The 27694-nt window shown below is 46.6% G+C and overlaps 1 protein-coding gene across 1 annotated transcript in view; it reads left to right on the top strand.

Annotated features, from left to right (window-relative positions):
* Positions 1 to 27694, top strand: part of VAV1 (vav guanine nucleotide exchange factor 1) — a 650161-nt gene that overhangs the window by 459127 nt on the left and 163340 nt on the right. Inside the window, exon 14 of the mRNA XM_078686053.1 lies at positions 285 to 417. Coding sequence (XP_078542179.1) covers positions 285 to 417 — 133 coding nt within the window. The remainder of the gene's footprint in view (positions 1 to 284; positions 418 to 27694) is intronic.

The raw sequence follows: 27694 nt of genomic DNA, 5'->3' as shown, positions 1-27694 counted from the left end.
TCTAAGAAAGTTCCATTCTCCTAACCGTTCCTCTGAGATACAGCCTCTGTTCTAGCCTTTCCCTACTGAGATATGGCCTCTATACCCCTAAAAGGGGTGACCTCTCTCCTAGCCACTACCCTCTAAAAAATAGCCTCTGTCTCACCTTTCCACCTCTGAAATAGGGCCTTTCACCTAGACTCACCGCTTGGCGATATGGCGCCATTCGCAGACAGTAAAATATGTCCTCTCTTATATCCCCCGCCCCTCTGAGATGTGCTCTCTCTGTCTCTTGGTGTCTTCAGGTATGCCTTTCTCCTGGATAAGGCCTTACTGCTCTGCAAGAGGAAAGGAGAGACATTTGAGATGAAGGATTTCATTAATCTGCCCAGTTTCCAAATCCGGGATGATTCTGCTGGAGAAAAAGACAATAAGAAGGTAACTAATTATCTGGAAGGAGGGGAATACCAAATATGCAGAAAGGAGGTTGTTTGTTCTTCTACATCAGAGAAAGGACCAATGCAAAGGAGAAGTTGAGGACCCACCGTGTGAGGGGTGGTGGGGAGTGCAGTTAAATTATGGAAGGAAGTCTGTAAAACCGCCATAGTTTCTAATGAAAAAGCATAGTATTGGATAGTAGTACTGAAATGTGGTGGCGATGGGAGGTATTGTTGATGTCAAGGAAGGAGACAACAATTTGTGTTGCATATATCCTTGTTCAGTATTAATAAAAAGCTGCTGCAGAAAATGTGATTGAAGAAAAGAGTTTTTCCAACTCTGCTGGTAATATCAGGAAGTAAAACAGTTTTTGGCGATTACCTTTACCGCGCCTTGCAGGTTTAGGTTCTTACGAGAGTTATGAAGGTTAGACTGAGGAATAATAGGCAGTTGTGTTTTTACTCTACATCAGAACCGCACGGTTTCCCCATTTTTAACCTTATTTCTCTACCCCCATTCCTCCAAGTTATTCATAGAGGGATTTGAGCAGGGCTTTACCATGGGTCAGTACACAGTTTATGGTCAACTCGGAAACTGAATCAGATTTCAGATTGCCCACTTTTCACAGGAGAAATCTGTAACTTTTATTTACTTCGCAAATCTGCAGATGTGCAAATACACTTCATCACATGACATGTGCAACATTCTTTCTTCCTTAAACCCATCTAACCCCTTCACTGACCCTCTACCACCACTCATTTTCAAAGAGATCAAAACCTATATCCTCCCCCTATGGACTAAGATTGTAAATGCCTCACTATGTCAAGGCACTATCCCTGACTGCCTAAAAGTAGGACAAGTAACCCCCACGTTAAAAAAAGAAAAAAAACATGGCAGATTGCTCTGACCCTGCTAACGCCTGACCCACCTCCAACATCCCTACTCTGGCAAAACTCTTAGAAAAATGTGTCCAGATCCAACTCTGCAATTACATAAACAACTATCAACTCCTCCCGCTTCGTCCTGTGAGCTCCCTGTCACCGAAGCTGGTGTTGCGGCTGGAGAGGCTTTCTATCATGGGCATTCCGCCTAATTGCTGCTGAGGGGGCCGAAGCAAGGAAATCCACACGCCGCACGGGACTCCAGAGACCAGGAGCCCGTGCGTGTCTTCACCTGTGAGGAGTCCCGCCTCCCTGCACACTGGGGCTTTAAAACAACTCGCCGGACCAGCTGGCGCGGGTCCCGCTTCGTCCTGTGAGCTCCTGTCACCGGAGCTGTTGTTGCGGCCGGAGAGGCTTTCTATCGTGGCCATTCCGCCTAATTGCTGCTGAGGGGGCCGAAGCAAGGAAATCCACACGCCGCACGGGACTCCAGAGACCAGGAGCCCGTGTGTGTCTTCACCTGTGAGGAGTCCCGCCTCCCTGCACATCGGTATATACATCAACATCCGTTTTCCGCAGCGTGGGACGCGCGCGGGACGTGCCATATGAAGCCCGGACAAAGGGCGGACAGTCTGTGACAGTCTGTGACAGTCTGTGACAGTCTGTGACAGTCTGTGACAGTCTGTGACAGTCTGTGGCTGAACGTGGTTGGGCCCCATCACCAACACCTGCTTTCACCCACCTCATATTCAGGTACTGTGCCCAAGAGTCTAACAACATGGGGAAGAGGAAAAACATGGAGGGGCTTGCAGAGTGCCCTACCACACGTGTGAAAAGAAGAAAGTCAAAGAAGGCTAGTAAAGCAGTTAGGCATGCAGGAGAGAACTGTGTAATGTCACGTATCGACGAATTGATTGAAGACTGTAATAATATACTTGCATCTAAACCCCCGGCAGAACATAGTTTGATTGTAATTGAGGGGGAGAATGTCACTGACCTTACGCAGAAATGCGATAAGCGGGGTTCAATTGTTGTTCCTGGAATGTTCCTAAATAGAAAAAACAGATGTAGTTCCGATGTAACTCACGGGGTGGTTGAAAGCATTACGACAACAGGTGTAGATGTGGGGGAAGACACAGTTAGCTCAACACCGCTCGATCCGATTGTCCTTTGCTCAAACAGATTCTCTAGCCTTGCTGATATTGACTGTCCAACCAGGGATAACGTGGATTCCCAGAATCAGCTGGACTTATCTGCTTTTCATGGGCCTAGGGAGGGGGCACGTGTATTGGAATTAAACTCGATTACACCTATTCCTGGCGCTAGGGACGATATCACTAACTTATGTAATCTTGTGAATCGTCTATGTAATTTCATTCATTGCATCCAAGATAAGGTTGATAACCTAACAACTCAGGTACTTAATATAATCTCCAACCCAAACACGTGCTCTAGATGTAGGTCAGATAAAGAGCAGCAGACCATTGCACCTCTCGAGAAGCAAAGATTACCAACTAAGCAACCACTGTTGCAGCAACTTAGGGTAGTATGAGGGGAAAGGCGGATGCGCTGTATAGTGCAGCTGTTAGAGGCAGAGAGGTATCAGTGAATCCCCTGACTACGAAAACCCTTAACCATAAGTCACCCGAACGAGTAAACAATATTGGGAAAATAAAATCTGATGCTAGACCAACCAATACCCCCAACACCTATAAGCCCCCCTAACAAAATGACAGGCAGTGGTCCCGCATTATCTCACCCCATCCTTCCTGATCGATCTAAGGTATACATGGTAAATGTCCCAAAATTGAGTTTAGGGAAGGATACAGAAACTAAAGATTCCCTGATAAACAAAGCCATTCACTGGATCAGGCATACTAGAGGATGCCGTTCCGTCATAAGGGAAGACATCGTTAGGGCTATTAGGCTCTCGCATCCAGGATGTGAAACTGACTGCATCGCACTCACACTTAAACATGAAGACCTAGCTTACAATCTTACATTATTAGAGTTCAGATCTTGTTCCCTCCATCATTCACTTATGCAAATGAGATCCTCATTACCGCAACAGTGGTCAAACCCCAGGGAAATTCAAATACCAAGGTTAAGTGTGGTTGGGTCTAGTCTGGACTATAATGATTGACTCTTACCAGACGTGTCTAAATCCAACCCCTGTAGCGACATAGCATCAGATACCTTAATTATGCCCCAGGGCCCCTCGATGAGTATACCCTCTGCAATACTAGATTACGAGGTGGATATAGGGGATAATAGGTCTTTAGATCAAAGCTATGAAGCAGGTACCTTAACGGGTTTTGACGCCTTTGGCTCTATAATGTCATGGAATGTTGCGGGGCTAAGTGCTAAGATGCAAAGTCCAGAGTGGGCCCTGTTTGTTAGCCAGTTTACTATTTGTATATTTCAGGAAACTTGGCTCCTTGCCCCCCAGCACTTCCAGGGGTTTTTAAATTTTAGCGTTCCTGCTGAAAGGAGTGATCATGGAAGACCCTCAGGTGGCCTTACAATCTGGGTCAAGCAGGACTCCGGAATCATTGTAAAGGAGTTCCCGAAGAGTCACAAGGATATCCAGATTCTCTCACTTACTTATAACCAGTCAGAAACGTTGGATATTTATAATGTTTATGCTAGGAGTACAGGGGGGCAGAAGTCTGGTACTCTTGCTGCACTCGATGATCTTATCGATAAATACTCCGCACACTCATGGTTGATTGTTGCAGGAGATTTCAATGTAAATTTTGAACCCTTATCAAGTGACGATTCTTACCTCTTAGAGGAACAAGATAGCCAGTGGGGGGGTTCCTAAGCTCGAGCTGAACCCAGTTAAGAGGTGGACCGATCTGGTTATTCAGATTAACTCCATCTGCTTAAATAAAGGGTTAAGGGCGGCTAATGGCAGAACCCCTAAAGACAAGATGGGTGCTGTCACATTTAAGAGCGGCAATAGAGAAAGTAGAATCAATTAAATTTTAGTCCATCTTGAGCTGTGGAAGTACTTAGATGACATGTTGGTTGTTGATCGCCTTGAGAGCGATCACAACCCTCTATGTATGACTTTCTCATATTGGAAAGTACCAGTCGCAGTAGAGGAACTGAGCAATGTAATTCCCCAACTGTCCTCCTCACAAATGAATCTTGATAATGCAGTGACCGGAGTGCAAGGCAGAGCGGGCTGCTGCTGTTGGACTGTGTCCGTGCCCTCCCCATCTTGAGACCTTCCCAGGCGGCAACAGAGCAGTAGGATGGAGTGACTGTGCCTGGCTAGTCGGCAGGGCACTGTAAAAGAGCGCAGCAGACTTGTAGCCTGGAGAAGGTGCGAGGGCGGCCACCAATGGGAGACCCTGGTAGGGAGTGGACCGAGCGGGGCCACAGAAGAAGATACTTGCTGGAGCAAGTAGTGAGCGGAACGACCTGGAGGCTCTCACCGGTGTGGGGTGGCGCCACGTATCTGGCAGGTGGCACGGCGCACAGCGGAAGAACATGCCCACCACTGATGCATGAGGCGGAGCACCGCAAGACCCTGCCACGAAGGGAACGCGGTGGCCATTGACGACGGGCCTTGTGTGAGCTGCACTTCGGGGCGGGGACCACGGAGGCCCGGTCGACTGCCGGCCTGAACTGAGGGCTGGATCGGGGGCAGTGCTGAGGACTGGTGGAGAGCAGAGTGCGGAGTGCAGCTCTGCTTGGGGTGTGCCTTTGGAAGAGGGTGAAGAACGCCGAGGGACAGGAGTACTACCGCGCTTGATCGGGCTGTGGAGTGAGATCCCGCTAAAAGGTCACTACTGCTAGTGGACCCTCCGCTGGGGACGTGCGGTATTAACGACCCTGTGTGACCATGGATACGCCAAGAGGGAAGCAGGTGGAAGCGCCCACGGAGCAGGATGAGGAGACAATGTCTGGAGAGGCTTCCAAGGGTATGCAAGTACTTTCGGAGGGGATGCTCCAGCAGCAGGTTGACCAAATACTAAAGGCCATTACAGATACCAGGGAAGCACTGTTGTTGGACATCACACATGTGACGCAGGGATTGCGGCTGCTTCGGGGGGACCATGCCAAACTGGCAGATAGGGTGAAACAAACGGAAACGACTTTGGAAACCTTGGGGCCTGCTCAGAAGTCGATGGAGGGGCAGATGACGGACTTTCAGACCCGGCTGCAGACACTGGAGAGGCGGGCAGAGGACACGGAAGGAGGGAACCGGAGAAACCATATTCGCTTGGTGAAGCTGCCTGAAGGAGCTGAAGGGACCAACATGGTGGACTTACTAGAGGAGTGGCTGAAGGCAACTGTTGCACCGGAGGGTCTATCATCTTTCTTTACATTGGAAAGGGCTCACAGGGTGCCGGCCAAGCCCTTGTCTCCTGGGAGACCGCCGAGGCCGGTGTGGCCAGACTGCTCCATTATAAAGACAGGGATCTCCTGCTGAACAGAGCAAGGACAGCGGGCCCCTATACAGTGGGCAACAGCAAGGTGACACTATTCCCGGACTACACGCTTGAGGTTCAGCGCCGAAGGGTGTCGTTTGTGGCAGTTAAGAGAGCGTTGCGGGACAAAGGTATTCAATACTCTCTAATGTACCCGGCACGTCTGAAGATCATGATGGATGGCAAGATGTACTTTCACAACAGCCCAGAGGGGACCTGGGACTGGCTGGAGTTGTACAAAGCGGGTATCGGAGACCCAGGAAGTGGTGTGGGGGCTGGGACGGAGGGACCTCGACCTCGCAGACAGACGCAATCGGAGACGTCAGCTGACAGCCCAGAGGCCGACAGACACAAACGGAGAAGGAGAGGGCAGCGGCGCTGCATGCGGTCACTGCCCTTTCACAGATGGGAGGGGGCACCCCTCCGGCAAGGTCAGAATCGGACGGTGGTTCTCTGGAGGAGGACGATGAGCACTTGGAAGCTGGGAGCTTGAAGTTGCCACATGTGACTGCTGGGACGGCGGATGAGATCGTAGATGGGTGATGTTGACTCTGGCTGGACATTGGGGCACTCTGGCTTGGAGGGAGAGCAGGGAGGGGGGCCAGCAGGGGACGAGGTTGATGCACACTAGTTTTCTGAGGTCTGTAGCACGTGGAGGGGCGGTGGAAATATGCTGTAAAAAACTAGAAGATACAAGGCCCCAGAGGGTTCTGGCATATTATGCTGGGGGTTGAGCGCAGGCTGGAGGTCTATCGAGCATCCCCTTCTCTGAGGCTGAGGGCTCACCTCCTGTGAGTTTGGTTTGGGAGTAGGTCCCTGAGAGTGTCGGGGGGTGGTTAGATTCGTAGTTTGGATGGGTTCTAATGTTGTAGCGCCTGTTCTGGGGGGAAGGAACTGGGGGGGGGGGGGGTTGGGCTAGGTTTGGGGGTAGTTAGAGATACCAGTGTGCTCTTTGATAGAGGGCGGGTGCGGGGGAAGGTCTGTCTGACTCATGGGCACATTGCATGACCTGAAATGTATAACTTGGAATGTGTGAGGGCTTCACTCCATGCAGAAGTGTCACAAGGTGCATGCATTCCTAGTTAGGCTGGGTTGCAGGTGGCACTCCTCGAAGAAACGCATATCAGCCGGTCCGAGGGGGCCGCATTAAGGAAGAGATGGAGGGGGAAGGTATTTTTCACGACTTATTCGGCATATGCAAGGGGCGCCCTGATGTGCATAAGAGCGGGGATCCCGTTTCAGCCCACACAGCAACTGATTGACCCAGAGGGGAGGTTTGTGGCGGTGATGGGGAGGTTCAACAGAGTGGATGTGACATTGTGCAGTGTGTATGCCCCAAATGTTGACAAGCCGTCTTTTTTTGAGAGCTTATCGGGGAGCTTGGCGCCCTATTTGAGCGGGGCAACCATATTGGGGGGGATTTTAACTCCATAGCAGATGTGGGCAAAGACAGGTCCCACCCTCCGCTCTTGCGTGCCCCAGTACATCGGGACTCCAAGGCGAGGAGAACGTGGCAAACTAATTGGGGCCTAATCGACGTTTGGCTGGCCCAGCACATGGAGGAAAGGGATTATTCTTATTATTCTAGCATCCACGACCTGCATGTGCGATTGGATGCCATTTTGTGCACCCCAGATGTCCATGCCAAGGTGGTAGATAGTGAATACTTAGCGAGAACAATTTCGGATCATAATCCACTATTAGTGTGGATACGATGGAGCCGAGAGAGGCCACTAATACCGACCTGACGACTCCGACCGGAGGCGTTGGAAGATCCAGTCTTCGGGGAAGAATTGGAGGTGGGCATTACCCAATATTTTGGGGGAAACGAGGGGGCGTCGGCGGCAGTAGAATGGGATGCATTTAAGGTCGTGGTCAGGGGCATCTGCATTAGCTAGGTGGCGGAGGTAAGGAAAACTTTACTAGCGGACCTGGAAACAGCAGAGAGCAAACTGAGGGCAGCGGAAAGGGACCGGCCAGGGAGACCTGGGGCAGGCAATGCATTGCTAGAGGCTAAGGAAGCAGTTGCGGTGCAGATGGAGAGGTTGCGCTCATTTGATTACAAGAATTATAGAACACGGACGCATGCAGATTGGGACAAATCGGGCGCCCTGTTGGCATGGCTGGCCACTCCGCTACCGAGGGGCGAACCGATCCTAGGTTTGAGGGTGGCCACGGGGGAGTTGCTACATATGCAAATGGGGGATAATGGGCGGTTCCTCGGGTACTATGCAGATCTATACCACTCAACTGGCCGTGAATGCAGAGGAACATAGAGGGATACTTTGAAGGATTCGCAATGCCGCACTTGATCGAGGAACAGGGAGAATCACTGGGCGGTGAGATCACGGTGGGCGAGATTAGATGTGCAAAGAAGCACATGGCCCGCAACAAGACACCTGGGGTGGATGGCCTGCCTATTGAATTTTATTCCAAGTATGTGGACTTGCTGGCCCCGCGACTCAAAGTAGTTAACAAGGAGGCGTACGCGGCGGGGCGGCTGCCTGGGACTACTAGGGAGGCTATTATCATTCCCCTCCTGAAGCCGGGTTAGGGAAGCATCGGATGTGAAGGCCTATCACCCAATCTCGATGATGGCAACCAACTACAAAATCCTGAGTAGGATACTGGCAACACGCTTACTCCCGCACATGACGCAATTGGTGCACCGGGACAGTCGGGTTTCATCCCTAAACACAGCACGGCTGTTAATTTAAGGCGCTTATTGGGAATCTTGAAAGACTGCCAAGAGCTGACACGGAAGGCCTTGATTTTATCGGTGGATATAGAGAAGGCATTTGATAGCCTGGAATGGCCGTATCTTTTTCAGGTAATGGGCAGAATGGGGTTGGGCGAAACGTTTGTGAAGTGGACTTGTATATTATACGACTCGGCGACCGCGTGGGTGTGGACAGGGGGGACGGTGTCAGAGCCTTGTTCAGTGGAACGAGGGACGAGGCAGGGCTGCCTGCTGTCTCCACTCCTGTTTGCGTTGGCAATTGAACCACTGGCGTTACAAGCAAGGTCTGGGAAGCACTATACTGGGATAGGGGTCCGTGGGGAAGTACATTATATATCGCTTTACACGGATGATCTACTGATATTTCTGGCTGAGCCTGATGAGATTGATACGGGGGCGATAGAGCTTTTGCGGACGTTTGGGGAGGTGTCCGGGTTATGCGTGAACTGGGAGAAGACTTGCATTTTCCCGGCTTGCAGGGCAATGACAACTCCTGCGGGACTGAAGGGAATGAGATGGGAGCCTTGTTGCCTACAATACTTAGGTACTAACATCTACCATGAACAGGCGGATCTATTGGAGGGCAATGTGAGCAGGGCAGTGCGAGGGATCAAAGGAAGTATGGCGTTCTGGGGCACACTGCCGCTCTTGGTTGCGGGTAGAGTGGCGCTACCGACGATTGTGGCACTGTCTAGACTTTTATATTACTTTAGAACACTGCTGGGGGGGGATCCAGGCTTGGTATTCAGAGAGCTGCGGCCCTTAGTGGGGGGTTTTCTGTGGGGCACTGGTAGGCGGCGGGTGGCTCTGACCACAATGATGAGGCCTAGGGGTGCAGGAGGATGGGCGGTCCCGGACTTTGAAGGGTATTATTTGACAGCTCAGCTGCAGTGGCTCACGCAGGCAGTAGCTAGGGAATTCAAGGGGCCAGACGGGCCAGAGGATAGGTGGCTACTGAGGCATATTCTTACATTTGTGGTACTTGGGCAACGATTGCAACTCAACTCCTTAACGAGTGAGGAGAAAACACTCAGAGCGAGTTGGAACGGTTACAAGCGTAGGAGTGGGGTTCCACGTCCATATGCGCCAGAGATTCCCCATGGCATGTGCACAGCCTTCCCACACGTGAGGAACTAGTCTGCGCTGGCGGAGAGGGAAGATCTAGGACTGCAGATGATAGGAGACTTATATGAGGAGGGGGGAGTCCTGCCTTTCCAGGTACTGCAGGACAGATATGGCCTGCCTAGAGGGGGCTATTTGCTGCACGCAGCCCTGGTGGCTGCAATTCAGAAGTACTGAGGGACGGGGCTGTCGGAGCCCCAGACGTCCTTGACCTGTCAAAATGTTGTAATGGCAGCGGGGAAGGTGAAAGCAGTGACATGCCTTTACAGGCGAATGGTGGAGGAGGGAATACAGCCACTGACGCAGCTGCGTGCAAAATGGGAAATGGACTTGGGAAAGGATATCCCTGAGACGGCGTGGACTAAAATAATGGAAAGGGCATGGAAGGGTACAAGGAACGCCAGGTTTCAGCTCATTCATTTCTACGTTGTACATAGGGCTTACTTAACTCCTGAGCGAATAGCTAAATATTTTCACGTAGAGACGGCATGTTGCCCCAGGTGCGGCACGCAAGAGCAGATTTCCTGCATATGATGTGGAGCTGCCCGCAGCTCGGAACGTATTGGGAGGAAGTGATGGAGGTCCTGGGCGGAGTGACGGACAGACAGATAGCATCCGACATGGGGGTGTATATAGTGGACTGGTTCCCACACACAAAGCGCATTAAGATTACAAGTAAGCCCATGGAGTTAGGGTTGTTGCTGGCTAAACGAAAATTAACAAGGCAGTAGAAATCCAGGCATGACCCTAGCATAAACGATGGCGGGTGGAGATTGTGAACTGGGCATCCAGTGAGAGTATGGTTAGACTTCAATAGGCCAGGAGAGTAAATAATGACAGAGCGATGGAAGCCGCACAGGCATGGGACGCATTGGTCGAGCTGCTGACGCGCCAGGAGGTGGATTCGGACATGAGCTCACTGGAAGGCTCTCAGGAAACTGTCAGTCCACATTCAACGTAGGTAGGTTCTAATGGCCTATGAATGAGTGGGAGCGGGAGCAGTCCATATGGGATTGGGAGTGTGACTGAAGAAAGATCAGGGACCTACATTCCCTAGCACGGAAATACATTTAGTTCTCCTTGATTATGTTGTTGGAGCACACCGGTGGGGGAGTTTAGGGGGAAGGGGGTAGGTGGGGCTGGAGTTGGTGGGAGGCACTAAGTCAAGAGATCACTGCGCTGTGGAATGACGTCGAATGTTCGTATTCAAGTAGGCCTTGATAAGCAGGGTGAACGAGATGCAATATAAGGTGAGAATGGCCTTAAGATACTGATGTCGTCTAAATTATAGATGCTGAATAATCGTGCTATGCATTTCAAATTGTACCTTCCATCGGAAATGTGCCATGTACAGATGGATTGTGTGTGCTAAAAATTAATTAAAAAAAAAATAAAAAAAAATACAATGGTTCTCTTCATTCCTCCAAAACAGATCCCTAAAAGTCAAAGGGCCAAATGTACGCCATAGCATTTTACGACTCACACATTGCGACGAATTGCGAGTCGCAAAATGCTATGTACAACAGCGTCTGAGGCACTGTTTGCGATTCCCAAACGGTTCGCAAATTGTATGCCTCATGAATATTAATGAGGCTGTTGCAATTTGCAACCCCATTGGGAATGGCCAGCACTCCCAGAAATAGTGGCCTGCTTGGGTCAGCAGACCACCATGTCTGGGACTACTTTTAAATAACGCAGTTACTTTTCAAATGCAGCCCATTTTCTTTAAAGAAAAACGGAATGCATTTAAAAAATAAAAGTGAAACTTTGAAGTTTCATTTTTAAGGACAGGCAGTGGTCACTGGTGACCACTACCTGCCTTTAAAAAGTAATTGTGCATGCATTCTCAAACGGGAAGGGGTCCCCTGGGGCCCCCTTTCTGTTTGCGAGTGCTTTGCCACCCTGCTGAGAAGGGTGGTGAACTGCGAGTGTTTTGCGACCGCAATTGCGGTTCAAAACATTCATACATTGGATTAGGAGTCACTTTTAGGAAGGAACGCCCTTGGAACGCCCCTTCATAATAGCGAGTCGCTAACCCTATTTTGCGAGCGACTCGCCAAATAGGGTTGGTACATGGGCCACATGTTTTTTGCGTTCGCAAACGGGCCTAAAACCAGTTTGCGACCAAAAAGGGCTATGCAGACCCCCTTCATAAAAAAGAAAAAAATAATTGGCCATGCCCCGGATGATGGGCTCCCCGGGCCGGAATTAGACTCGGGAGGGGGGCCACGCGGCCCCCTTCCTCCCATAAAAAAGTGACAAAAAATATATTTGAGGGTCATGCCCTGGGGGCTGGGGTCCCCAGGGACCCAAAAAAGTAAAAGGAAGGGGGGGCCACACAGCCCCCCTTTCAAATTTAAAAAACCCCAAACGCGATCGTCCGTAGGCCCCGCCCCCTCAGAAACACACTCTGCAAACGCGCCCTTTGGCGTGTTTTAAATTGGGGAATTCCAATTTACTCCCCTGTTATCAGGAGAGAACTCAGTGCTGCATCTTTTAGCCCAGCACTGACCCTCAAAAGTATTCTAACCATACTTACAAGTAACTTGTATTTGCTTCCATAGGAATCCATTGTCGAGTTTTCACCAGAAAAGTTTGTCTATTTTCACAAACTACAAATATTCCTTAAAAATCGCCGTTATGACTTAAACGCATTCTTTCAACTGTTTACATGAGATGCACCAGTGCTGGATCCAGGATCCACCACTGAGTAAGAAAAAAGTAACTATAACACTACTTACTTGCTAAGTTAATTTCCTCCCATAGGATAACATTGGTGATTCTATGTGAAAAAGTTTTTAAGTGTCAACTTTTAAAATACAATATTATTCCTTAAAAATCACTACTGTAACCAAAACGCTTTTACTCAACTGTTTACAGGAGATGTCCCAGGACTGAATCTAGGATCCAGTCCTGTGGTTAGAAAAGTAATCCATAAAGTAACGAGTTGCATTTAACTAGAAATTCCCATTCAGCTCAGTGTTGCATTGTGTTTGAAATTGTGTTGCCCATTGCTACAACTGTAACTACTGTACTTAAAACTCTATTGCCTATTTGCAAAGTATTTATACTGAAGTAATTCATACTGAGAAAGTATATTTTGTAATGTAATGTATAATGTAATTATAATGCAATTTAAAAAATAAAATATCTAAAAATAGTTTTAAACATTTTTGTAAATCAGTATCACAAAAATAAATATAAGAATTAATACATTTATAAATTGTCATTTACAAAACCTTTGAAATTCACTGAAAAAAAACATAGGTTTCAGACATGTTATAGTTAGGAATTAGCATTTAAAAAACCTTTGAAATTCACAGAAAAATCCATAGGTTTCAGACATGTTATAGTTAGGAATTAGCATTTAAAAAACCTTAGAAATTCACTGAAAAAAACATAGGTTTTAGGGGTGTTATAGTTAGTTGGACATTTCATTCGTACAAAACCATTGAAATTCCCACGTCATAGTTAGTTGTACTAACTATAACTTGCGTGATGTGATCAGTGATGTCACTGACCATGTCATGAATGATGTAATATGTGACATCATCAGCAGTGGATTGCAGGCGCGCGAGTTATAGTTAGTACAATTAACTATAACGTGGGAATTTCAATGGTTTTGTACGAATGAAATGTCCAACTAACTATAACACCCCTAAAACCTATGTTTTTTTCAGTATACAAGGCACAGAAGGCTTTGCGATGTAGCCACGCCCACTGTGGCAGGTGCCAGTGATTATATGAGCAGACGCGGCCAGAAACTGCTCTTCCAGCCCTTCGTGAACAATGCCTCTGAAGAAAGGACTATTTCCTGAAACGCGTCAGGCTGTACATGTTCAAAGATTGCTCTGAAAGCTGTCAAGGAGCGAGCAGTGAAATGGATGCAAATAAACGTGCTGATCTGAACTTCGTGTGGCTTTGATTCATTGGGGCTTCCTGTTTAGATTTTGATATATATATATATATATATATATATATATATATATATATATATACACATACATACATACATATACAGGTGTATGCCCAGAGGTTAAAGTTTATAAACTTTTAATCCCATACACCTAAATATGTGTGAACCTACATATGTAACTATGCAGCCCAATGAAAGAATTCTAACCAAAAAAGGGACAAACAGCTAGAAGACAATTTAGCAATACTTGTAGTGATAAAACACTAACACTTAAGACTACTTGTAATAGAGACCATACACCCAAATGGCTTCATACAAGAATCTTTTATTTTTCAGAACAAGTAAAAAAACAAGTAATTGCAGGCAGTTTGGTCCATAGGCTGCATAGGAATAACTGTCCTAAGACAGAAAAGACAACTGGAACCTTGCCTTTAAGATTCACAAGAACCTAGGCACTTTGCCTTTAAGAACCTCCGAGAGCCCTCTGCTCCCAGCATGCACCACAGGTGGCAGTTAGGTCAGTTCTTTTTCCCGGCTCCTTCTGAGAGGGTCCTGGAGCTTGAGCTCGACCTCGACAATTCTTTTGACCTTTTAGTCAGAAATTGTTATTTTTCTTGCTGTTTAGCAGTTTTCCTGTGCTGGTAGAGGTTTTATCTTCTTTTTCTGACAGAGATGTTTTTATCTTTTTCTGTCAGAATTCCAGCTCTCTTCAGAGAAAGTCCATCCTGTGGAAAGAAGATTGTTGCTTCGGATCCACACTCTGTGTGTATCGCCTGTCTTCCTTCTACACATAAAGTAGACTCTTGTTACCACTGTAAAATGTTCTCCCCGAGGATTCTCAGGGATAGAGAGAGGAACATCCCATCTGGAAAGTGGCCTTGGGAGTCAAGAGCCCAACTCTCATCAGGTTCCTCGACACTGGACTGCCTCTTCAACATCTAAAAAAAGCCAGGCCCCAGACTGTTCACCGTCAACGTCGTTGCCACCGTCAAAGAAAAGGCCTGCACAGTCTCCGATGTCGAGACGGCGTGTGTCTCCGTCATCTAGTAAGGCCTTGATGTCGAAGCGTCCTACTTTGGGATCAAGGTATGCCCAGGTTGCGGGTCTATCGACGTCGAAATGCACACCGACGTCTAGACACCCATCGACGTAGAGACACTCTCCGTCGCCTCATCGCAGGTCGACGTCGAGGAGTTTGCCGACGTCAAGGAGACATGAAGAACAATCGACGTCAAGAGCAGTACATCGCTCGACGTTGTGATCACCACGCCGTCTAAGGCGGTCGACGTCGAAGTCATCACTACGTCATGACAGGTCACCGTCGAGATCCCCTTTGGAAAGGGTGGGCTCGCCGTCGAGACCAACAAGGTCCTTGACGCCTGGAGGACATCACCACCAGTCGACGTCGAGGAAAAAACATTTGTCGACATCGAGGCTATCGACGTCAAGGGACAAAGAACCTGCAGTAACTTCGGAGGAAGTTGCTGCTGTAGCTCACTCTCCCTCCAGATCTTCATCTCTGGGACTGCATATTGTCCAGATTTCACCGGAGGGCTCTCCGGTGGTCGGTGATGATTCTCGACGAAAGAAGGCTAGGGCCCTCAGCAGCCCTGGGTCGGACTACTCCCGGACCTACTCTCCTTCCCACCGGTCAAGATCTCCGATTCAGACTCCTCAGAGGTCTCCTCGAAGATCGAGGTCTCCTACAGTACTGTTGTCCAGAAGAAGAACCCCTCACAGATCGCGCTCTCCGCGACCTCGTAAAAGGCATTCAAGGGATAGATCTCGTTCTTTCCATTCTTCACCACAAATAAGGCGACTAAGATCTCCTACCTTGTTGACATCTTCTACTAAGACCTCAATGAGAGATTACTCTTCTACATGTACCTCTACTCCTCCATCAAGAGTTTCACCTATTGACGACCTGACCACCTTCCATGATGTATTATGTCGAGGAGGGAATAAGCTAAATATAGCTGTTAGTGCCTACGGTTTCTGCCTCAGTAATCTTCGAAACCCTGCACCACCGTTCTTCAGCTAGACCGCTGCTTCCTCTTGTTCCTGGCATTATTGATCTTGCCACTCAGACCTTTTTAACACCTGCAACTGTGGGTTCTGTGCCCTCACGGATAGCTAAAAAGTATAAGGCCCCAGATCAGGACCCATTATTTCTGCGCTCTGACCCACCTCCACATCGTGGCAGCGGCTAGGAAGACTTCCCTCCGCTCTATTAGGGAGGTACGACAGATCCTTATGGGACTCTCTGGGTCGTTTTGCTGATAAGCTCCGTAAGGAAGATCAGCAGGATTTTAGGGAAATCTTGCAAGAAGGGGGTCTTGTCGGGAATCAAGAAATTAGCGCCTCTGCGGATTATGCTGATCTAGCTGCCCACGGATATGCTCATGGGATCTGCTCGAGGCGTTCCTCATGGCTGAGGTTAACTGGACTTAAACCGGAAGTGCAGCGAAAGATCACAAACCTTCCGTTCAATGGGTCTTCCCTCTTCGGTCCTCATGCGGACGAAGAGATGTCGAAAATTAAGGCAGAATTAGATACAGTAAAAGCTGCGGGTCTAGAGAAAAAGAAGCACTTTCGTAGGTGTTTTTGTTCCAGTGATAAACGCCAATTCCAACAAAGGGATCAATCATCCCAGTGGTCGTTGCAAGGTCACCAGCAACAATAAAGATCTCATTTTCATCAAAGATGACCAGGGAGAGGAAGAAGCAACAATAGACAGCAGACCTCTACCTCAAACTCAAAACAACCAACGAAGCAATGAGGGGACACTTCCTCTAAACATGTTGTCCACTCTGGTAAGAGGAAGTATTGCTGGTTTTCTGGAGGAGTGGAACAATATAACAAACGACAAGTGGGTATTAAATATTGTAAAAAATGGTTATCTTCTACGATTCAAGATCTCACCTCCTTCGATTCCTCCGAAGGGTGTTACCACCTCATGTCATCCCATCCTAGAAGAAGAGGTGAGCAGTCTTCTGCTAAAAAGAGCCATAGAACATGTCCCAATTCATCAGAGGCGCCAGGGGGTATACTCTCGCTATTTCCTGGTCCAGAAGAGAGGTCCTTCTGTGGAGTACAGGCCTATTCTGGATCTTCGACTCTTAAACAAATACATCCGAAAAGAAAAGTTCCGGATGCTTGCTCTACACCAGATCTTCCCTCATTTACATCAAGGAGAATTGATGTGCTCCATAGATTTGCAGGATGCTTATTTCCACATTCCAGTGTCCAGGAAGCATCGAAAGTTTCTCTGCTTTCAGGTGGCTCCACGCCATTATCAGTTTTGGGTTTTGCCATTCGGCCTCAAGTCAGCCCCAAGAATTTTTTCAAAGTGCATGGCAGTGGTGGCGGCTTTTCTTCGCAAAAGAGGAATCTTCATTTACCCATACCTTGACGACTGGCTTCTGAAGAGTTTCACTCCATCTCTGCTTCAGTCGCATCTGTCGTACAGCCTCCAAATTCTGGGCAGACTAGGTCTACGAGTCAATTTCAAGAAATCGATTCTCAACCCCACTCAAACATTCACTACCTAGGATTGTCTCTGGACACCATGGAAGGAAGTGTGTGTCCTTCAGAGGAGAGGGTTGCATCTATCAAGACGAAGTCTCAAGAACTTCTTCAATCTCTCCACCCGTCGGTCAGACAAGTGTCCTCTCTCCTGGGGTTCATGGCCTTGTGCATCTTCATAGTACACAATGACCGGTTGCACCTGCGTCCCCTTCAGCAGGCTCTGGAGGACCAGTGGGCACAGGCTTCAGGAAGTTGGGAGGATCAGATTACTCTTCCCCAGTCTGCCAAGGACTCCATCAGGTGGTGGACAAAGAGGTCACATCTGATGAAAGGCGTTTCCTTTCACCAAGAGACTCCGACACAAACCATTGTCATGGATGCCTCCCTGCAGGGCTGGGGTGCTCATATGGATCACCTTCAGGTGCAAGGACTGTGGACAGACACAGAAAAGGGTTACCATATCAACTTTCTGGAACTAAGGGCTGTTCAGCTGGCTCTCAAATCCTTATTTCCATCTCTGAGGTCCAACTCCTCTTGATTCAGACAGACAACACCACAACAATGTTTTATCTGAACAAACAGGGAGGCACCAGTTCCAGAATTCTGTCCCAGGAGGCACAAGCGATTTGTGGATGGTTACTGGCCAGACATCTAACCATCAAGGCAGTCCACGTTCCAAGTGTTCTAAACGTACAGGCGGACTTTCTAAGCAGAGACTTCATAGACGCGCGTACGACTGGGTGCTCAACAGCGAAGTTGCTCTGGACATCTTTCAATGATGGGGTTTTCCAGATATAGACTTGTTCGCAGACGTGACAAACGCCAAATGCCCCGTCTACGCATCCAGGTTTCGCCAACTGGGTTCAATCGGAAATGCACTGCTGATAAGCAGGACTCAGAGCTTGCTTTACGCCTTTCCCCCACTACCCCTCATTCCGGCAGTGATCACCAAATTCTACAAGACCAACTCCAGGATGATATTGATCGCCCCGGAGTGGCCGCGCCAGTGGTGGTACCCGGACCTTCTTTAACTCTCTGAGGTTACACACCGGAGGTTGCCTTGGCGTCCAGACCTTCTGTTCAGGAGCCAGGGGAGAGTGGATCATCCCTGCCTTACCTCGCTGAGATTAACAGCATGGCTCCTGAACTCTTGCAATATGGGCATTTAGAATTACCAGCTGACTGTATGACCATCCTTAAGGAGGCCAAGAGACCTTCTACTAGAGCTTCCTACGCTTTTAAATGGAAGCGTTTCTACATATGGTGTTTGAATAATGGACATGACCCGCTTAGAGGGCAGGAACAGTTCATTCTGCTGTATCTGTTGTATCTGGCTAAGTCGGGTCTGCAATTCTCATCTATTAAGGTACATTTAGCTGCTATCACAGCGTACAGAAAGTCTCCTACACAGGGTTCCTTTTTTAAGATGCCAGTAGTGAAAGACTTTCTAGAAGGATTAAAAAAGGTGTTTCCACCAGTGCGAGCTCCTTCTCCTCTATGGGAGCTCAATGTGGTCCTTTCCAAGCTAATGGGAGCACCTTTTGAACCAATACACAAATCTTCCTTACAGCATTTGTCTTGGAAAGTGGCATTCTTGGTGGCAATTACGTCCGCTCGTAGAGTAAGCAAATTGCAAGCTTTGTGCTGTAAGGAACCTTACACGGTTTTTCATGCAAATAGGGTAGTTCTTAGAACTCATCCTAGTTTTCTGCTGAAGGTGGTATCAGATTTCCACATCAGAGAGTTGTGAAGTTTTATTTGGACAAAACGAAAGGTGTTAGAAAAACTGATCGGTTATTTGTTAATTATGGGCCCATTAATACTGGCTTAGCAGCTTCTAAGCAGTCCATCTCAAGACGGATAGTCTCCTGTATTTCCTTGGCTTATCAGTTAGCTAATAAATCTCTTCAGGGGAGACCTAAAGCGCATTCAACAAGGGGAAAGGCCTCTACCACGGCCCTACTCAGAAATATTACCATAGCAGAGATTTGCAAAGCAGCTACATTGCGATCTGTTCATACCTTTTATCGCCATTACTGCTTGACACTCAGGCAGATGCTCAAGTGGGTCAAGCATCTCTGAGAAATCTATTTGGTTAATTGTTGGTAGCAACTGTATTGTAATTGTTTTTATTCCTAGTGCTACATTGCTCCTCCGCGAAGTGTGGGTAATGGGCTTGCTATTCTATTTACTGCTTATGACTATTGAAGAGTATCCCCTGGAAGAGAAGGATAAATTACTTGCCTGTAATCCTGGTTCTCTTCCAGGGGTATACTCATCAAAGTCATAAGCCCCCGTCCTCCTCCCCGGACGAGCAATGAGGGTACAATGTTCTCAAGTTGTTTTATACGCCTTTACAAAAAAAGAACTGACCTAACTGCCACCTGTGGTGCATGCTGGGAGCAGAGGGCTCTCTGCGGTTCTTAAAGGTAAAGTGCCTAGGTTCTTGTGAATCTTAAAGGCAAGGTGCCAGTTGTCTTTTCTGTCTTAGGACAGTTATTCCTATGCAGCCTATGGGCCAAACTGTCTGCAATTACTTGGTTTTTTCCTTGTTCTGGAAAATAAAAGATTCTTGTATGAAGCCATTTGGGTGTATGGTCTCTACTACAAGTAGTCTTAAGTGTTTTATTACTACAAGTATTGCAAAATTGTCTTTTAGCTGTTTGTCCCTTTTTTGGTTAGAATTCTTTCATTGGGCTGCATAGTTACATATATGTAGGTTCATACATATTTAGGTGTATGGGATCAAAAGTTTATAAACTTTAATTTCTGGGCATACACCTGTATATGCATGTACATATGTTTTATATATGTATGTATATATGTGTATATATATATAATTTTTTTAACCAAAAGCCCTAAAGCATTAAGAGAGCACACAATGGCATCTCGCCTCGAATCAGCTCTCTTTCCTCTCACCAACAATTTTTCTCCATGCCGACGCGTTTCGAGGCTTACCCGCCTCTTCTTCATGGGCAAATACAAATCACGCATTGATGGCTCACCTCTATTCAAATTTGCCTTTTATTCGTTTGCATCATTACCTTAAGTGGGTGTGGCTTCATTTCATTGCCATTAGCATTGTGGGACACGTAGTTCATCAAGGTGAGTATTGTAGTAAAATGCCTTTGTAGGTTCAATGCTGAGATTGTCTTTTTAAAGTTCATATTAGACTCCTTTAGTAGGACTGGGAAAGGCAAGGCGAGCTGTATGTAAATTCCGAGACGCCATGCTGATCGGTGTAGACTCGTTCTTCACTGCAGCCTTCCTGTTCTCTCGGAATGGTGCTTCTCTCCACGGCCAGGGCAGCAGTGCGAACATTTTTTAACCAAGAGCCCTAAAGCATTAAGAGAGCACACAATAGCATCTCGCCTCGAATCAGCTCTCTTTCCTCTCACCAACAATTTCTCTCCATGCCGACGCGTTTCGAGGCTTACCCGCCTCTTCTTCATGGGCAAATACAAATCACGCATTGATGGCTCACCTCTATTCAAATTTGCCTTTTATTCGTTTGCATCATTACCTTAAGTGGGTGTGGCTTCATTTCATTGCCATTAGCATTGTGGGACACGTAGTTCATCAAGGTGAGTATTGTAGTAAAATGCCTTTGTAGGTTCAATGCTGAGATTGTCTTTTTAAAGTTCATATTAGACTCCTTTAGTAGGACTGGGAAAGGCAAGGCGAGCTGTATGTAAATTCCGAGACGCCATGCTGATCGGTGTAGACTCGTTCTTCACTGCAGCCTTCCTGTTCTCTCGGAATGGTGCTTCTCTCCACGGCCAGGGCAGCAGTGCGAACATTTTTTAACCAAGAGCCCTAAAGCATTAAGAGAGCACACAATAGCATCTCGCCTCGAATCAGCTCTCTTTCCTCTCACCAACAATTTCTCTCCATGCCGACGCGTTTCGAGGCTTACCCGCCTCTTCTTCATGGGCAAATACAAATCATGCATTGATGGCTCACCTCTATTCAAATTTGCCTTTTATTCGTTTGCATCATTACCCTAAGTGGGTGTGGCTTCATTTCATTGCCATTAGCATTGTGGGACACATAGTTCATAAAGGTGAGTATTGTAGTAAAATGCCTTTGTAGGTTCAATACTGAGATTGTCTTTTTAAAGTTCATGTTAGACTCCTTTAGTAGGACTGGGAAAGGCAAGGCGAGCTGTATGTAAATTCCGAGACGCCATGCTGATCGGTGTAGACTCGTTCTTCACTGCAGCCTTCCTGTTCTCTCGTAATGGTGCTTCTCTCCTCTGTCTAGGTCCTTTTTCCTCTGTACCCCTCTTAGTGTGTTAAGGTTACTATTGGAGGGTTGGGGTAGCGGAGTAGTAGACCCTCCCCCCCCTTTCTTTTGTGTGAGATGGTTTAGGATAACAACACGCTTTGGAATAAATTGCTCACATTTTAGAAAATTATTTCTTGATTTTGAAGAGTGGCCATCTTCTAGTTATCTTTTCAAAGCTTGCTAAATGACGTCTTTTTTTTGTTATTGAAAACCCTCCATCTTCTCTGCAGTGACTATTTAACTTGTTTTTAAACTTTGAAAGGTACAGTTGGTACATTTACCATTATATAATAATAAGAGACTGGAATCCACAACCACATTACCATGTAAGAAACATAGCCAAATTTGGAACTTGTGAAGTGGATTTTTTTAATGCAAGTCTTCGCAAAGTTCGATGTTTTCACCCTTAGCAAAGATTTTTCCTTTGCTTTCAGCCATGCAAAATGCTTTTTTACATAGCGAAATAATGTTGTTACTAGCAAACCGTAGCCAAGCCAAACATGACCAATGAGGCATGATACAAACTACCTGCATACTTATGACATGTCTATACTGGAAAATGAATGGAGAATACTTTTTCTGTAAGTTTGCACTCTGATGATTTTTTTATTTTATTTATGAAGGTTTGTATAGTGCAAACATGACCCTAGTGGGTATCAGAGGTCTTTCCTCTATTAATTATTTTATTCCAGAGCCCCACGGACAGGATTAAAAGTTGAAAGGGATGGGTATATTTGTGAGACAGTTAAGGACTCACATCAACCCTCCCGAGACTGCTAAAGTCAACATGTTTCGACCAAGTTTTACTGTGCCCACATTCGAGGGTCACGCCGGTCTTCTTCAGGACTCCTTATCCGGCCCAGTCCAAACCCTGTTACCTTATTTAGGTTAATATCCAGAGTATGTAAGCGCAGTATTCCTGCTGTGTCGAGGTAATTCCCCTTAACACGGGACACATATACGGCAAAGATAAAGGACATACATCGTTATCCTAAACCCACATAAATATTTATTTCCAAGTTGAAGCGGCTTTGTTACATTTATGCTATAAAAATACACCTGCCAACACCAGGCAAATCAGGAAGAAACATTACTTCTTCCTGATTTGTAATTTTAACAGTGGCAGTAGCAATGCATTTGCATTTGGAATTAGAAATAGGAAACAAGGCATAATATAGGACAAGTCACAGCAACGTCACTGGAGGAAGTAAGGGTATTCTAGTTTCATTGAAGCGTTTGAGCCATTGGAAGGCATGTTGTGCATAGAAATGGGGATCCAGAGATAGCTGGTTGCAGACAAAAGAGGGCATCCACAATTTCAAGGTCAGTAGAATGCACTCTCACTTGACACTATTCATTCAAAAGAAGGTAAAAGGGGCACACTTTTGAGTTTAATCCAATGTTCTTTAATTTCCTTTCATCGCATGTACACTCTGGCCAACATGTGTTTAATGATAAATCACTTCTTCAGGACCTCAAATTACTGTTATTCTGTCACTAAAAACAGGAATACATACAAACAACAAGTACTTAAAAAAATTAATTTATGTTGGTTCTTTTCAAGCAGAGTCTTGACACACTACTAACCTAATTACATCTGCCTACATTTGCAAATTTGTTTCCTGAAACTATAGCCTGGGTCAATGTGTGTACTTAAATTATGAGCACATTTCTCAGCACATTGACTTGAACTATGATTTTGCACATGTAATTAAAAATCAAGTTTCACCATAACAAATCATTTGTAATGGTATTCTACAATTTGTTAAACCATAAGTGCTATACAATTCATATCAGTCAGTTACACTCAGTAAACCACGTGTAATATTTTTGATCCAAGGATCATACTTAGTTTATTTTCAGTTCTGTCCCAGTAATCCTGCAGTACCAAGTGAAGCATCTCTACTAGGAGTAAAAATCTACACTAATAACTTCCTCGACGTATCCCTTTTTTCTTATAACATTTCCATCTATTCATCAGTATATATTCAATCTCATACAGTCATCCGATAATATTTGTATGTAGTTTTCCTAAAGCAGATATCCGTCCTGAAACAGTATGCCACAATAACACCTGAAATCTAGGCACCCTACAATTACAGAATATGCATTTCAAATACAATTTGTTATATTCAGGGTCCCCTTTCAGATTCACCTTTCAAACCCACATATCCACAGAATTCATCATACATCCAAGAAGCATGGCTTTCCCACAACCTGTATTCAGCTAAAATCTCACATTTAATTGTCTGAAAATCGTGGGTACCAGTTAAGTTATTCATGGATAAACACCTGCATCTCCGCATCCATATTTAGACCTTTTTCCACAGCTCTCAATTTGTGGATCTGTAATGTTTTTAGTTGTCTCGGTTTTAATGATATATCTCCACCTCTTCTGTGTAGGTGAGCTGTTAATAATCCAGTAAATTTCACTTTGGAAATGCCAGACTACTTATGTTCTGTCCCAGAGTGTATTGCCAAATGGTTGCTCTAGTCTCCTGTTCCTCATAGCTCTCAAGAGCTCCTGCCTCCTTACTGAATAGTTTAAGACGAATACTTTGAAAACCTAAGTGTAAGGTCATAAAGTAAATTTGAAGTAACAGGGTAATCTTGACTTGGGTGTAATTTTGTACTTTTTCTTGATCAAATGCCTGTGAATTTTACAAATATTCAATAAGACTTTATGATGAATAAGTGCAGCTGTTCACTGTAGGCACTGCCGTTTGATATAGATACAAATTGTTGCTGAATATGCTGAGAATGACTTCAAATTGGGGAAACTAACGTGATGTGGAGATTGGTGCTTGGAATGTGATTTTGAATAGGGCACAATGTAAATGGCTGTATTTGAAATGAAATTCTATGATTGTAGGGTACCTACATTTCAGGTGTGTTTGTGGTATACTGTTTCAGGATGGATGTCTGCTCTAAGAAAACTGCATACAAATAGCCTGCGATGAATGAATGGGATTTAATGCATGGTGATGAATATATGGCAATTTCATAAGAAATAAGAACGAAGTTCAATGGCTTACTTGTGAAGGTTTTTACTCCTTGTAAAAAGTATTTTCTTAGTAATGGAGCATTACCAAGACATTAATGGACTAAAACTAAACTAAGCATGCCCCTTGCACCGGAAATCTTATAAGGGTTTTTTCAGTTAAACTCAGTGATATGAACTATATATTAATTATGTGTTAGAAATGGGATTTCTGGTTGACTAGGGCATGTGCCTCAGCCAGTCAGAAACCACCACTCTAGTCAGGACAAGGGAGTTACACGCTGAAGATAACCCCTGCTCACCCCCTTGGTAACTTGGCAGAGCAGCCAGGCTTATTCCATGGCCATGTGTAAAGCGTTTGCGCAACACACACTCACTGCAGCGACACACTAGGACACCACAAAAGAATCTCCACACAAGGTTATACCAAAAATAGCATTTGTGTTACTCATAAAAGACATTAGAACGTTATCACATATATATACACTGTGCCACCTGCCACTTGGTATGACTCTACAGGGGTTATATACACTACAGGGTCAATCGGGCCACTGTAAAAACGAACACAACTCACAGGTAGTGAAAACAACCAGTAACTACTGGCAATAGGGCACTTAGCATAAGCACATTATGCATTAGCATCAGCGCACCAACATACCCACTTTCAAAAGGCACACACTAGGCAAGAACTCAGTACAGTATGGCATAAACACCAACAGCAGTGCACGTAGCACACATCATTAGTGGGCACATATTGTAATCCTCGCCATAAGAACAGTGCACCGCAATGCCCACCGATAATGTGTGCACACTACATCATGAGCACCACACCCAGCGTGATATCTGCACTCTCCTTGATGTACTTGGTATCCTAGGTATAGGCTTTTGGGCCATGTGCCGTCTAACTCTCAACAAGTAGCAACTCTCGTTCCCGGGGGCCTCTGTCGAGGTATCACCCCGTTCAGGGACACAGTGAAAGGGGCAGGGGTGCAACTTCCCCAGCCGCCACAAAATAATGTCCTGATGCTCTGACCATCTGCGCTGGACCGGGACCTCTGTGTAGGCTTCCATCTGGTCCACAAGGTCAGCAACGCTCCTTCAAGGTGGGAGGAGGGGAGACACTGACTGTATCTCCCCTCCACTGAAAATAACCCCTAGATGATGGGAGGTCAGGAGGCTCGGCTTCTCCTCGCTCGGCTCTTCGCGGCAGTGGGCCCCGCCCACAACCAGGCTCAGCCTTTTCCTGGCTTTCGGCAGTCCGCGTCTTGGCTGCGGATCCCGGAGCGATGTCTCCGTCGGGCCGGCAGACTGTCTTCCTTCTGAGGCTGGGCCCCACCTCCCTAGGACACGGCAATTCGGGGTAGTCTCCCACTCTGGGGCTCCCCCTCACTTTGGCCATCATGCCGCCCCACCCACAACCAGGCGTAGCAGCGGCCTGACTTCGGTTTTGCGACACGGCTGCTCAAGCGGCTGCGCTGCCTCTGAGGAGATTTGCACCCCTCGGCCAGAATATCGCTCTTTTTTCTGGTTCAGGAGGTGCGATGCCCAAAGGATAAGTCAAACAAAGCTAGAACTTCCCCACAGCAAGGCGAAGGCACCTCCAATGACTCCATCGCTCTCGTAACGCTAAATCTGCTGAGTCCTGCCGAGCAGGATCCCCCAAGTCCTGAAGGGGATGGGTCAAGCGCCGACCATACGCTGAACCCCAAGTCACAAGGGGCAGAGCTGGGCCCAGGCAGGCCAGCTCACAGGGCCCTCCAGTAGAGGGGGAGTCCATTGTGGCTGTTCCTCCTGGCGCCCAGCAGTCCTTCAGCAACACACCTCCAAGCAGGTCCAAAGTTCAGCCTTTTCATGGGGTCACAGCCCCAAGACTTATACCAGTCAGTGTCTTTGTTCGTCCCTCTGGCACTGGCCTAAGCCCAGTCCAAACCAGTTCTGGGGGGCCCTTAAGGCCATCTTTACAGTGCACAACAACCTCCTTTGTCAGTGTAGGGTCTGGCCCCAGACACACCACAGGGGGCGGAGTCAGCATTGTGGAAGGCAGGCACAGTCCTATTCAGGGTCAAGTGCAACTCCTCCTACTACTCAAACTGCAGATCGGCCTATTCAGCCTAGCGCTGACTCACACAGGCCCTCTAGAGCCACTGCACCTCCCCAGCCCCTGTCATCCAAAGCCAGACATGCAATACACAACAGGCAGGCCCAAAGACACATATCTTACAGAAATGCCTACTTCTAAAAGTGGCATTTCTAAAATAGTGATAATAAATCTGCGAACACCATTACGCAGCATTTATTACCACTATTCCCAACAAACCAACTTGATCGCGCTACTCCTCTCAGGTCAGGAATCACCACTGAAACACATATCCAGGAATCCCCAATGCATTCCTATGAGAGGGCAGCCTCACAGTAGTGAGAAACCGAATAGGTTGTTTGTCACTACCAGGACATGCCACGCAGTTAATGCATAATCCCTATCTTTTGCCTACACCGCACCCTGCCCGTAGGGCTAGCTAGGGCCTACCTTAAAGGGTGACTGATATGTAGTACCTTAAGGGTGACTGATATGTAGTAAAAGGGGAGTCACAGTGGCAGTAAACTGTGCGCACAGGCCCTCCAATGGCAGAGGCCTGAGACCGGTTTGAAAGGCTACTTTGGTGGGTGGCGCAAGCAGCGCTGCAAGCCCACCAGTAGCATTTAATTTACTGGCCTCTGGTATATGAGATACCACTTTACAAGGGACTGATAGGTAAATTAAATACGCCAAACAGGTGTAGACCAATCTTACCACATTTACCATAGAGAGCACATGCACTTTAACACTGAACAGCGGTGATAAGGTGCCCAGCGTTCTAAAGCCACCAACGACTGGCCAGAAAAAATACCGGAGGAAGGCAAAAAGTGCCGGGATGACCCTGCAAAAAGGACCAAGTACAACACAATGTTTTACTGAAAACCGTAGAATGCCATTACAAATGATTTGATATGGTGAAACTTGATATTTAATTGTGTGGAACTATTGTTCAAATCAATGTGCAGATACATTAGCTCATAATTTAAGCGCACAAGTTGACTCAGACGAGAGAAGGTTTTAGTAGATGAACTCGCAAACGTGGGAAGATGTAGTCAGACTGTAGTATATTAATCTGCTTGAATTACTTTCTCAAATTATGTTTTTTTTAAAACCTGTTTTGTACTATTTGTATCTCTGCTTTTTGTGACTAAACAACCATCATTTGAGTCCCTGAAGAAGTCATCTGTTATCACAAATCATGTGTTGGCCAGAAGTATATGTAATAAAATAATATTTTTAAAACATTGGATTTACCTCAAAATTGTGTCCCTCTCCCTTCTTTA

Source organism: Lissotriton helveticus, chromosome 1_1 (genome assembly GCF_964261635.1).
Source record: "Lissotriton helveticus chromosome 1_1, aLisHel1.1, whole genome shotgun sequence".
In the NCBI taxonomy this organism is placed as follows: domain Eukaryota; kingdom Metazoa; phylum Chordata; class Amphibia; order Caudata; family Salamandridae; genus Lissotriton; species Lissotriton helveticus.
This window is presented reverse-complemented; position numbering and strand designations above follow the sequence as displayed.